Source organism: Protomyctophum parallelum, assembly GCF_964188405.1.
Source record: "Protomyctophum parallelum genome assembly, chromosome: 1".
In the NCBI taxonomy this organism is placed as follows: domain Eukaryota; kingdom Metazoa; phylum Chordata; class Actinopteri; order Myctophiformes; family Myctophidae; genus Protomyctophum; species Protomyctophum parallelum.
The window spans coordinates 79,878,475-79,893,057 of record NC_139697.1 but is presented as its reverse complement, the minus strand read 5'-3'; the positions used below and the strand labels follow the sequence as shown (position 1 = coordinate 79,893,057).

Here is a 14,583-nt window from a genome sequence, read left to right as displayed (position 1 = left end):
TGTCACTGGAAGACGGGTTTCTGAACTGCCCACAGCTAGCCCTCAGGCTCCAGAGTAGAAATAAATGGTGCCATTTTATCATGAACAGGTTGAAAAGTGGTGAAGTGGTCCTTTTTAGTGCTCATGGCCTAATAATATAGTTCCTTCTTTTGGGCTTATATGACCTACAAGCTTGTAGATCTGCTATTAGGCTATGCAATGTGCATTCAATTGTTGTATTTATTTATTTCGTATTCATTTCATTTATTATTTCATCTAAGCAGTCAGTGACTCAGTTTGCGCAGACCAGATGAGCACTCTGTTGCCCTCCCTGCATGATTGGCTTCAACTCTGACAACTGTGTGTATTTGTTGTTCCTCCCTCCACCCTCACTCACTCACGTGGACTCTACAGTGTTTCCGCCCACACACGTGTTTTCACACAGTATTGGCCAGGGCACCGCCGTCTGTGATGACTACGTCAATGCCGATATTTCTATTTAAATAAGGGGGCGTGCCCATTCCTAATAGCCACCATGGATGTTTTATATCACATCAAATGGGGGGGAAAGTGCTTTCAAGGGCACACAGGTACCTCGATCCTCATCAACAGCGTTACTATACCCTCTCTCACCGACTATCACTTGGTCCTGAGTTAACCCATATGTCGTTATTCTCTTCTTGGAGGGAAATAGAGTGTAATCGTTTGCTTCATGATGAATATGGATGGCACCCTTACCAAAACCTAAATAGCCTACTTCGTATAGGCTTGGCAGTGAGTCGCCTCCTGGATGCGAATATGTTATGGATGTGCCCAAACCTAAAAGAGCAAGGATAAAGCACATTCGTGGAATATAGCCTACATAGGTGAGTATAAAGCACTTTCACTTGCAGATACATGTCACTTAAGTTTTGTACACTGCCTACAGCTGTGTGTGTGTGTGTGTGTGTGTGTGTGTGTGTGTGTGTGTGTGTGTGTGTGTGTGTGTGTGTGTATGTGAGACTGTGTGTGTGTGTGTGTGTGTGTGTGTGTGTGTGTGTGTGTGTGTGTGTGTGTGTGTGTGTGTGTGTGAGAGAGAGAGTACCTGTAGGCGAAACACGTTGTAGCCTTGGAATAACTTAAGACTATCATTTGCTCGATTTTGACGTTTGCATTATGATCCGAAAGTAAAAGTCAGACTCAATAAAAATTAAAATACATCTAGCTGGGTCCAAAGCTAAATGTACATGCAAATAAATATAGGTGGAAATGAAATGGTAACTTTGTCCAAGCTTTACTGAAGTTATAGCCTCTCATCAGTCACTTTTCTGTAACCACAAAATATATTCTTGTTTTATTATTTATTTTATTATTTAGTATCAGTATCATATACTAAGGAACTAGAAGGGTTCCCCAATAGGCGGCCCGCGGGCCATTTGCGGCCCACAGAGCGCCCCCTTGTGGCCCATGAAAGAATTTCCAAAAGAAAAAGAAAATGTTTTTATTTTATTTTATTTTTATTTTTTAAGGGTCCCAGATATAAATGGCATCAGTAGCCTATGCATGTCAAACTGGGCATCATTTTCAAATGGGGTCTTGCCCTGAAAATGAATTTTCAGGGCAAGACCTCGACCTCGCGCGTGCAGACTCGGCCCCCAGCCTGGTACGCTAGTCAAAATATGGCCCTTGAGGAAAATTAATTGGGGAAACCCGAAACTAGACCATGCATTCTAAAACAGTGGTTCTTAAAGTGATGTTCGGGGACCCCCAGGGGGTCCTTGAGGAGTTGCAGCCTATGTACAAATGGAGCTTGGTACACTAGTATCAGTCTTATCAGAGTTAAATTAAAGGTAGGTTAAGTGATTCATATTCATGTTTTCATATGGCTCTATTCTCCAGGAGGGACTGTTTGTTCAGTATACAGCAGACTTTCAGCCTCTCCAGTTCTTTAATGAACAGAAATTTACATTTTCAGGTGGGTTGCCAATTTCAGCCAATCAGGAGAGAGTACCCATTCATCAGCTTCAATTATATAGTGTGTTCTCTCTCCTGATTGGTCCTGATCTGAAAATGCATTCTCTGTTTTTGAGTGGTGCAACCACTCCAAAGAACAGCAATGTCCGTGTGTCCGTGTTCACCTATGTGTCGTTCACCTATGTGACGTTAATGAGCACCAGTATGTACCAGTAGGGGCCAGTAGGGGCGCTGTAGTACTGCACTGTTGCCTGCTAATGAGAGAGGGGGGGGGGGGGGGGGGGGGAGGGGAGTTGCACCACTCGGTTCACACAGGTGTGATGTTTTAATAAAGAGCTGGAGAGACAGGGAGACCCATGGTGTTGAACAAACACTCTATAGCAATGATTAAGATCACAATATAGAGTTATTTAACACTTATTTTAAAGACAAACCACTTGCCTTACCTTTATCACTGAGGATTTTACAGTGTAGACTTGGGACCCCCAGAGGTAAACATCATATCAAACTCGGGGTCCTTTATTGAGAACCACTGTTCTAAAGACATGTACGGTACAGTTCATTTTGAGCTGCCGGGGCTGTTATTCCCATGGACCGGCATCAGGAGCAGACGATTACATAATAGGCAGGGGGTGGGAAGCAACAGTCATCTTCCCACAGACAGATGATTTGATCAGGTTACTGACACTGCTGCCTCATCCGCATGCATGTGCACATTCTGCTGTTTACACAGTCAGTCTGCACTATTGGACCACATACGCAGCAAAAAGCCAACACTACACAAACAACCGTGAATCACAGGTTACTTGGATTTACGTGCAAGACTACATTTATGCTGGGATGTTTCTTTTGCAGATTATTATACAAATATTATACAAACACTGAACTGTTAACAAAAGCAGTTACATTGTGATACAGTAAAACTCATGGTTTTATTAAACAATGTGTCAATGTCTCATGTAAGTCATTTATGGATTGGATACCTAAGTCCACCAAATGAAGACATTGATTGTCCTGATGCATAGAGTGTCATGGCAGCAGGGCTACTGGGATATATAACAGATTTTGAAGTTGAGGCCTGTTTATGTTTTGAATAAAGTTGCCAAAAATCGTTATCAGTTATGTTTGTTGAACTCATAATGTGTATGCTATTTTGACAGATTAGATGATTTGAATGTTATGTTATTATCTGACTGATGGTGTTAATGGTTATTATTATGTTATGTTGTGATTGTTTTACCGGTATGTGTTATGTGACTTTCTTGTAGGACGCACTTCGACAATGAGTTTTTATAAAGGACCACATCCTTCTCCAGCAGAGCATCCCTGTTTCTCATATAGACTCTATCAGGGATGCTGTGCTGGGGGAAGGATCCACTGTTCCTCTATAATGTATAGAGGAACAATGCATTCTGTCTGTGATGGTGGACATATCTGCATGTGCTTCTCTGACGTTTCCATTAGGTGAGGAGGAGGTGAGGAGGAGTGCTCCAAAACAGTACCTACTGCTCCAAGACAGTACCTACTTGAACCCAAGGGCCATTCAGGAGTAGAAGATGCTTCATGCCCAGACGAACGTCTCACATCAGGGAGAGGCGAAGTACGCTATATCTGTAGCGTCATTATCTGTGTATTTGTGCTAATGTTTACTTTACACATCTGTGTTGCACGTAGTGCATGTACTGTACATTTAAGATAAATGTTCCACAGTCATACTGCTTTTAATTGTATCTAAAATTGTGATATCCTGGGAGATAGACGTCTTATTTAATGTTTTTTTTTTCTTTTTTTCATATTTGTGCCTGTTGGGATGAATGATCATTATTCAATCAATTATTATTATTATTATTATTGTTATTGTTATTAATTTTATTTTTAAAATACATTGGCTTCAATCTTATTTCAAAGGTTTGTAAGCATGTTTGGGGAGCATGTTGCCCGCTGCACCTCAAAGAATGCTAAGGATAAGAGTAACAGTGCCACTCTCCGAGCATCTCAGGGTGCCACTCACAGAGACCTGTTGGGTATGGAGAACTGTGGAATGCACTTCCCATTGCAGTCAGAACTGCAGCATCACTTCCAATCTTCCGCCGTAGTCTGAAAACCCACCTTTTCAGACTCCATCATGGCCCATAGCACTTACCCTACCCCTTAGATAGCATTTCTGTAGACTTAGATTGCATTTGATACAGACTTATAGCATGTTATGTAGACAGCACTATAATTGCATTGTATATAGTCATAGCACGCCATAGTACATATGTATAGCATAGTAGTATATATATATATAGTTTATATGTATAGTCTTATAATATAGATATTCCACTGTTACTTTCTTAGCTTACGCATGTTTCATGATAAATGCTTTTTTGTGATGTATTCCCATGCTTTTTGTTCTTGCTTAATGTAAGTCGCTCTGGATTAAGAGCGTCTGCTAAATGCCTAAATTGTAAATTGTAAATTGTAGGAGGTCGTACTGGGACTCAGAGAAGGACTCCGGATACTCAGGTGAACAAAGGGTCCCTTTGATGTATAGAAATACATTAAAAATGGGGGCATGGTGGCGCAGTCGGTAGAGCTGTCACCTCACAGCCAGAAGGTCCTTGGTTCCATTCTCGCTGAGGGCGTGTTCTCTCCTCTGCGTCATCAGTGCCCATACCCTAGGTGGGGTTGTTAAAAGAACCTCTGTGTGGCATCACAAAAACATGCAGTAATCCTGGTCTCTAAACTGATGGAGGGGAAAGGAACCGGTTGGAATAACGTGTTCCTTCCACGTACAACTGGGGAAACTCCCCCTTCTCAGGTGAAAAAAGAAGCGGCTTGGACTCCTCATGCATTGAAGGAAGCATGAGGTCAGTCAGTTGCTCTCCCCAGCTTGTCAGAGGGAGTGTAGAGCCAAGGTTACATTGATTACTATGATTAGACAATTGCCACTGGGTGTAGAAAATGTGTTACAAAAATCATGGGATTAAAAAACAAACATTGAACATCATATTTTTACAAAATGCATGCCCCAGAATAGGGATAGTACAATTTTTACAGCTCTTAATCATGCATTGCTTCTTTCTATTCCACTTCCATTCTAATCTTCCTTTTTATTCCCCCTCCGCCAAAATGCAGAGGCTGGTTCTGACTCACTGCAGAATGATACAGACGAACAGTTCAGTAGCGTGAGCGGCCATCAGAGAGGAAGCAACAGCGGCTGGAAGAAGAACAGCAGAGATGCTCCTGGCTGCAGCATGCTCCCTTATGAGGAGCTCAGTCCCATCTATGTCAGAGATGCTCCTGGCTGCAGCATGCTCCCTTATGAGGAGCTCAGTCCCATCTATGTCATCAACAACCTGCTGGTGAAGCCGGTGAGACGCTCACCCATTAAGACATGAGGCTGATTCTTAAAAAGAAAAGAAAAGAAAAAGGTTTCCTGAAATAACTTGCTATATCAGTGGTGCTGAAACGTTTTCATGTCAAAATTCTTTGTATTTTGTATTTGGCCGTGAATCTGGTTCTCCCAGTCCTGGCAGAGTAGTTCCGGAGCAACGGATTGTGTGGCTACCCTGGATCAGTCCCTAATGGGACTGATCCAGGGTAGCTACTGTACTGTATATACCTGTATATTTAAAGGTTTTTGATCTACAATATATATTGAAGGTTTTTGATCTACAAGCTCGTAGCGTGTCAGTAAGTGACGCGGTCTGAGATTGTATATCAGCCATTATTTAATAGCCAAAGTATAAACTAAATAAAAAATGACACAGATGCTTTCCCGGTTTTGTGTTATAGTTGCTTTGCTTCAGGCCAGGGCCATTCTGATATTTAAACAGCTGTGTCTTTTCATATGTTTCTGGCCTTGGATGTTTTACTTTACCACCCTCACCATCTTTTGCTCTTTTGTCTTACTCTCATCTTGCTCATAAAACACCCCTGGCTCACAACCTCTTCATGGTACAGACCAGACCAGAGCAGCTTCTGCAAAGCCCCCTGGCATGGGGCAGAGGATGGCACAGTCTTACTGGCACCAAGGCACCCACCCGGATCTTACTGATCCAGCAGCCAGTGATTCCCACCCCCACCTCCTCTTCCCCAGCTATCTCCACCAGTGTAGCTAGCTCGCAGGGCCAACCGAAGAAAGGAGTCAGTCAAAGCAATAAGAACCACAGAAGTAAGATTTCTTACCTCCCCATCCTCAACTCGTACCCTCGCATCGCACCCCACCCCAGGAAAGATGGCCACGACAAGGACAAGGTTGTCTCCGCGGTCGGGGCATGTAAGGAGAGCGGCGGCGAAGGCCATTGCCTGAGTAAGAGGGTGTGTACCGAAGAAGAGAAGATGGAGGCTGTGTCGACCACCAGCCACCATCTGACGTCCCGGCGGCAGCTGCAAAATCAGAGAGAGGCCAATCGGCCTCAGTTCAAAAACAGAAGTAACCACAGTTCCTCCCACAAGCCATCTCACCACTCTCTGACTACAGCCTCACCTGCTTCTTCTACCACACAACACAAAAAGCACTATCGTCACCGCAACTCCCACTCTGACAGTGTGGGCTCACCACATCTGACGCCCCGGCGGCAACTGCAAAATCAGAGAGAGGCCAAACGGCCTCAGTTCAAAAACAGAAGTAACCACAGTTCCTCCCACAAGCCACCTCACCACCCTCTGACTACAGCCTCCCCTGCTTCTTCTACCACACAACACAAAAAGCACTATCGTCACCGCAACTCCCACTCTGACAGTGTGGGCTCACCCTCTTTGACCAGCTCCCACACATTTTCACCACCCACATTTTTGGACTCCCCGCCATCGTCCTCTCCGTCCTCGTCAGTCTCGCACAGATTCTACGGACCGGCATCTGACGCAGCAGCAGGCAGCCTTTCGGACTCCCAGTCAGACTGTTCGTCTGTACAGCAGAGGCGTTTCCTCAACACGGCAGACATCCTTAACCAGTCGGGCTTGCTGGCCATCACGCTGAGCACCAAGGAGCTGCTGGAGCAGAATGCCGCCACCGAGAGGGACATTGCCCAGCTCCATCAGCATGCACGTCTCCTCTGCCAGATAGCACAGGCAGGCCAGCAGTGCTCCAGTGATAGCTCCAACACCCTGAACAAACTCCTCCAAGCCATGTCCCAGTCAGGCTCCTACCCAAACCTGGACCCAAACAAATGTAAAGTCCTCTGCGACAGTCACTCACAGGCTGAGAAGGGAGACGAGGGCGATGAGAAGTGGGAAAGAGGCAGAAAGGCAGACAACGGTGCACCTCAACCTCTGGTGTCTCTAAATAACCTTTATGAAGGAATTTCACCACCTTCCCCTCTGTTTCCTGAAGCATCTCTGCTTCAGGAGACTGAAGCTGCTGATAGCATGTTTTGCCATTCTGCCTATCCACCAGCCAGGCCTATGCCAGATCAAGGATGCAGACAGGCAGGCTTGGATATGGTCCTAACAGATCTTTTTATGATGCCAGAGAGCAATAACAATCTAGTCCCCAACGGAAAAGGGTATTGATGATGAAACGCTCGAACACGCACGGACATGCATACACGCGTGCACACACACACACACACACACACACACACACACACACACACACACACACACACACACACACACACACACACACACACACACACACACACACACACACACACACAGCAGTCATGATCATGATTAGGATGCACCAGCTAATGGGGATCCTAATAAAACTCTAAACAATTGCCATAAGTGGACCTAGCTAAGATGTATGCTATTATTATGATTATTACTCTCTATTATTCTCTCTCTCTCTCTCTTTCTCTCTCTCTCTCTCTCTCTCTCTCTCTCTGTCTGTCTCCCGTGCAACAAATGTTTCTTTCATTACATCCATGTTATGATTTAGAGTAATATGATTGAATAGTTTTATTTAAATATAACATCTGGAATTACTGTATTCCAAAGAGGTGAGTGGAGTCGGGTTAGTCCTGGACTGCTTCTGTCTGTCTTTCTATCATGTCTGCTTTACTGCTTAATTCCTGACATTCTTTATACGTAGGAGATAGAAACAAATACAAATAAAAACATCAAACATGCCAAAAGAGATACTAATCAGCTTCATTTTCTGTTGGGATTTCAATTGTTTGGTTTGAGTCCTACAGTCATGAGTCTGACACCCTACCCACAACCCTACCCTAACCCTAACCACACACGGACGCCACGGGTGATTTTTAACCTGCCACAAGTTAGTTTTAACCCGCCACGGGTGATTTTTAACCCGCAGCACGGGTTGTCGGACTAATGACTTTAGGAGTCACTGTTGGTATAGTATGTCTAACCATTGTAACCAACGTATGCACCCCTAGCTATGCGTCAGTCAAACTACTGCTTCTTGTAGTTTGCTTGAATCCTTTGACAAAAGAGATTCACTGCATCACTTGACTAATTGTCAGTACACATTCACAAGGTTAGCTAATGAAGAACAGCCTAGGACTGGTAGTACTGTAAGATAGTGGTCACAATTATCTGATACTTTATGCTGTAAATTTCATCTGTACATCCATTTTGTATTTGCAGACTTCCTGTGTGACACAAAGATATTGTCACTGTCGGACAGAAACCTTGTATCTCTTCGTGTGTGTGTGTGTGTGTGTGTGTGTGTGTGTGTGTGTGTGTGTGTGTGTGTGTGCGTGCGTGCGTACGTACGTATGTATTCATTATTCTTCCTTTGGGATGTTTTTTGTTGCCTTTGCAAATTGCCTCATGTTGGCCTACTTGAGTATTATTAACTTGCAGGAAAAATAAACCTTGTTTCCTGGATTTTGCCTGTTTGTGCTGCACTGCCTCACCCTAGCCTGCTCTATTCGTCTCATGACATTACAATCTGTCTGTCTAGATCTGTTTAATTTGATGATTGACAATAATGATTATTGATCAGGTTACAGGTACATTAAACTAGTTTGACTCTAGATAGAGATGGATCACAATAAGATTGGAAATTAGTTTTAAAAATAGATCTTTGTGCTTGCTGTAAAAACAACGCTATGATTCACACTGACCCAAATTATGTTAATGACCTCTGAGAAGTTACAGTGACCCATGATGACTCCTCAAGAACCCTAGTTTGAGAACCACGTGTTCATTATGAAATCATACAAAACAATCATCACAAAATGATCACCTGTATCTATAATGTACCTTTTATGTGTGTGTGGGTTCACCAACTGGGGGAATCAGAAATTGCATGACAATGATAAAGTTACATTCTGTGTAGCATTGCATATATCTGCTTAGTGCACTTGAATGTTCTGAGATATAACTACAGAACCACGATATATAATATAGCACAGTCTGAAGAGAACACAATGTCCTGTCATACAACTTGCCCCACACTATAGCCCTGCTATCCCTAATTAAATCCTAACCGCACACGAAGCCACATAGTCAGAGTAATGGGAAGTCGGAATTATGGGCAGTCTGTATAATAAGGCCTATACTGTATAATAGAACATGATTTCTTAAATGGCCTTTACACTTGTTGATTGTGCAGGATTAGAGTAATGGTCAATAATTAGGTTTCTGTGGTTTCTGTGCTGCTGTAGGTCAGGAAGTGTATATTATTGAGTCTGTTATAGTCACTTAGCTCCATCTAGTGATAGTAGCCTAATACATGTTTTTATCCCACTATTTTTGTAACCCATTTGTGTCAATTGTCTAATATAATCCTGACCTGGGCGCTACACTCCCTCTGCCAACCTGTGGAGAGCAATGGACTGACCTCATGCTTCTGTTACATTCCACGTTTTGTCTGGGATTCCTGTGTTTTCCATTGGGATTCTGAAGTACATGATTAATACAGGAAACAGGAATACCCCCAACATATTATTTAATTTAATTATTCCAATACATTAATTGTGTTTCATTTCATTTAATTATACTGTACATATACGCCCACACGGAAAGGACTTATATGAAACTTATATGTTCATATATGTGCATATATGCAACATATATGTCATATTCAGGTACATATATGTGCATATATGTATATAAGCATGACATATATGCAACATATATGGCACTTATATAGTGCATATATGCCACATTTAGGTCCATATATGTGCATATATATCTATAAGTAGGACAACATATACGTCATATTCAAGTACATATGCAACAAATATGGCACTTATATAGTGCATACATGCCACATTCAGGTCCATACATGTAAATAAATATCATAATTATGCATAATATATAGCTCTATTGAAATTCAGGTTCATAATATTGCATAGCCATAATACACCATGTAAAGCTCATAGACATGTCACAAACAGGTTAATAATGCATACATTATGTAAAAATGACAACATGAATAGATTGTGTTTAAAACATTTATTTGCAAGTTAATTCACTCACACAGGCGCGTGTATAATACATGTGACAATCTTGGGACTAACTTTCCCTTTCTTTATTTTGACTGTCTACTAAGCAGTCTTCATCAGGGCAATACTGCAGGGCATTATGTAGCCTACATGCCTGTTTGCAATTCAGATGGACCAAGCACTATGCACTCCACATGAGGAACCACATGTACACCTTGTCTGATATAATTTCAACTTTAAAGGCAGAAAAAAAGAAACAAGCTGCGATGACAAGCGTGGATATAGCCAGGTCAAACTCACATCATTCTATTTTTCTTCTTGTAATATTACCACATGGTTGAGGACAACCTGGAACCCCATCAACGCCTTGTGGCCAATTATGTGTACCATAAATTAACTGCTGCATGACATTAATCTGTTTGGAAGGCATATCTATCTATCTATCTATCTATCTATCTATCTATCTATCTATCTATCTACCGGTATCTATATTTATATAAAGCATTACATTATGAAAGGGGGGGGGGGGGGAAATTAAAAAGGTAAAAACAAGACATTTATCTCATCGTATTTTGCCGCACAGTCTAGCTGAATGGTCTAGCAGCTAGCTAGTGGACCAGCATAGCCCAGCATCACCAGCTGGTGAAACTGGCCTATGCTGGTCTATGCTGGTTTAGCTGGTCTCATTACTTTGTACATATTTATGCTGCCAGTACAGTAGTCATTGTATCTTTGGTAGACCCCCCCCCCCCCCCCCGTCAATTTATCTATTTGAAATACTTTAACATATCTGCTTACACATGTACAGTAAAAAAGGTCCATTTTAGTTAATTTAAGCATTTTTATATCACAATGACAATGATCCAACTGTCATTGTGTAGGCCTATGTAATGTATTTTGGAGGGTGTTAAACATTGCAATTTATTATTATTAACTTCTACTACACTTACACTACATCTCAGAGACGAATATTGTACTTTAACTCCACTACAATTATTTGAGAACTTTAGTTACTAGTTAATTTGTATTTTTATTACAAAACCTACAGCAATCTGGGAACCCATCTGCAAAAATAAAGGGAAAATGGCACCCCCTTGAGTCAACAGTTTGTCTCAAGAGACTAAACATACAGTAGGGAAACCACCTTAGATATAGGCCATTTGAAAATGGCCAATCTACATGTTCCCAATTGTGAACTTGTAGATCCATTTTCAAAATGTTTTAGACATTTTAAGCATTTCTACATAATGAGTACTTTCTGCTTTTGGTACTTTTAAGTGCATTTTGATACACTTTACATTTTGATACATTTTACCTACACACAATACTCTTACTTAAGTTGATACCAGTAATCTTACCTAAGTAAAGTTTTATTACCATACTTTACAGTATTTCTACATTGCAGTATTCATACTTCAACTTAAGAAATGTTTTCCACTACTGCTCACATAGGTTTAAGCAATGTAAAGACAAAGTAAACTGTTCAAACCGCAGCTCATCAGTTTCAGCTTGCAGCTGGTGCTTGATTACTAAACGTAATTGTGAACTATATGACTGAGATAGGGATGGGAATGATCAATTAATTGATAACCTTATCGATTAACTGGTTAGTATGTCCAACATAAAATATGTTAGACATAATATTTGCTGATATAAATACAAAAGGCATATTATATTCCTCAATCAAGTATTTATTTGACCATTTGAGATACAGGGCCAGTCAATGGCATCTTTGTGAGGAATACAATGAAATGGAAAAGTCACACGCATACATACATATTATACACACACATCCTTAAAACACAGGTACATTGTTTTGGCGAACCCACATTTGGGTGAAATTTCAAAGTTGAAATAAAGCACATTAAAAATAAAGCATATTGAATTGTATAGGTTAGAAAATACATTTACAATGCTGGGATCCCTGATTGTGTCTAACGTACAAAAGTGCAAAAACACAAAGGTGTTTCTGTAGGCTGTCGCCAGAACCTTAAAAAAAAAGAAAAAAAGAGATTCCATTCACATAATATGCCTTTCAAAAATCAGACCTGTCTTTATTGAGTGGTGCTGACGTGCTGTACAGTACTTGTGCTGTACATATGTACAAGCCCTCCTCCCTGGCCTGTGTGTTAGGCTGTGCAACAGTGACACATGGTGGTGAACAAATGCTATAACGCTATTTTCGTCTATAGGAGTGATTGCACCACTCAAAACAGCCTAACCAGTAAGACCACTGAGGGCGAGAAACGACCTCGCCACTGGCCATATATGGAGCATGTCTTGGGTGTACAGGGTTTGATGAGGTCAGATCAACATATTTTATGTTAGAACAGGTCAGCTCCATATATGGAGATCTAAGGTTGGCAGCGGGGGAAGTGTCTTGAGTGTACAGGCTTAGGTAGGGCCGGGCCTTAATTTTCAGGCCTGTTGAGAACACAAATAATGAGATGCACAAAACTTTGGGGCAGGCCTATCTAAAGTTTAAATGGACAGGCTATCAGTCAAAAGGGAGACATCAAAGAGGAAGGATAGATGTAGAAGGATCAACCTTAATATGGAACCACAAGGTTCTGACATATATCCATATGCAGTACTAATATTGATCAGGGATCTCTATATATGGACTCAATTGCGACAGCAGGTCGCATTTATGACATCAGGGATCTCCATCCCGGATGTCACGAGACCTGGTCACCATACAGTTAGTATGTGGGGGCTTTTGAGTGATTGACTGAATAAGTACTTGTACTCTGAAAAATAAAATAAAAGGTATCGGGACAACTCTAGAGCAGAACAGCTCGATGTGATTCATTGCAAACTTTGATGAAGAATCTCTTAATGATCGATTAACCCATTTAGGATAGAAAACGTATTCTACAAATGTCTTCTAAATATGACAGTTTTCTGAAGAAACCTATGTTTAAAACAACAAAAGGGGTTCCTGTCCTGAATGGGTTAAAACAATAGACTAGTCTCGCTCATGTGCATTTGGGAAGACACAAATGTACACCTCATCACCGGATTTTAAAACAATGCATTTCTGCTCTATCTGGTCTATGGAAAGTAGACACACAGGCGAAAAAAGGCATTGATTTACACGTCTGATGTGTTCCACAAAACTAGGTACAACGTGAAGCCTTTTCAAAAGTACAGCAATTTATGTACTTCCTGCTGGTGAAGGAAATGATACTATGTCCTGAATTTCTCCATAACCACCACCACCACTCAGCTTTGCGAAAAAGTCTTCACGTCTCTTACTGAGGGTGTACCTTTTGCTGGTATAAATCAGTCCTTTATGTACCATTCTCCTATGCACTACGACTTCATCTGGTGCTGTTCTTTGTGCAGAAATGATGGCACTTTTCTCATAAGCGGTAGTCTCTGTCACCCTGCCATTATCTAGAACAGTTGTATCATATTTGGTAAAACACTTTACTCTTCTGTCGTTTGTCAATTCCAAACAAAACTCCTTAACTTGTTCACTAACTGCATACTTAGTGGTGATGAATGGTACTGCTCTGTGCAACAGGAATTTGTTGACTATCTGAAGAGCTACACACTTAGTTCCATGCAGCCGTTTCAAAAGACCACCATTTGCAGTCTTAAACACAAATGCTGAATGTGCCCAGAGTGGCCCCCACAATTTTAAAGACTTTGCCAGGTGAGTTAGCAGATGTACATTAAATGTCATAGCTGCTTCCCAATACAGCAACTGAACCTTGGTGACAAACTCAAACAGCATGTCATCTGCTTTGTTTACATCTTGGAAGCTGATGTTTTCTTGCAAAAGCAAAAATACTGCAGACACCAGAAGGCTTAGATGCTTCACATAGCATGGTTTAAGTATTCCATTCAGGACTGGCAAGCTGTAATATAGGAGCCATGCCCGCCACTCTGAAGCTTTCCAGTATTTGCGCTCTGCAAGGGGCCTGGGTAGTCGTGTTATCAGGTGTGGAGGCTTAATATCCTTCATCCTGTTCTCAAGCCTCCTCAGTGTTGGGACTTCCAATGTAGTATGGTTGACCACTTCCTGTCAAAAGTAGCTATGTGAATTGTCTAATGACACCAAGTAAAACAGCATGCATATAATCTGGTACGAACCCCCACACTATATCAAAATAAGGCATGTTTATGACACTTTTGTTTTGTGCTACTGCTTGCTCCATGTCTAACAGCATTGCCTTGGCCTCTCTGTCTGCATAGACTGCTGGAGTCACCTGTTTCTCTACTAGAGTACCAGGATGTAAACAGAAGCCACAACCAAAGTAGCCATTAAACTGGTGGTGTTTTGTCTGGATTTTCA

At 41.6% G+C, this 14,583-nt stretch overlaps 1 protein-coding gene across 1 annotated transcript; it reads left to right on the top strand.

Moving 5' to 3' along the window:
- Window positions 1-555: 555 nt before the first annotated feature.
- On the top strand, window positions 556-7,479 carry LOC310855162 (uncharacterized protein). Its single transcript, XM_083760062.1, has 6 exons — window positions 556-845; window positions 3,397-3,532; window positions 3,841-3,975; window positions 4,400-4,440; window positions 5,053-5,288; window positions 5,881-7,479. The coding sequence occupies exons 2-6, from the start codon at window positions 3,489-3,491 to the stop codon at window positions 7,429-7,431; spliced, it is 2,007 nt and encodes a 668-aa protein (XP_083616188.1). The 5' UTR covers window positions 556-845; window positions 3,397-3,488; the 3' UTR covers window positions 7,432-7,479.
- The last annotated feature ends 7,104 nt before the right edge of the window (window positions 7,480-14,583 follow it).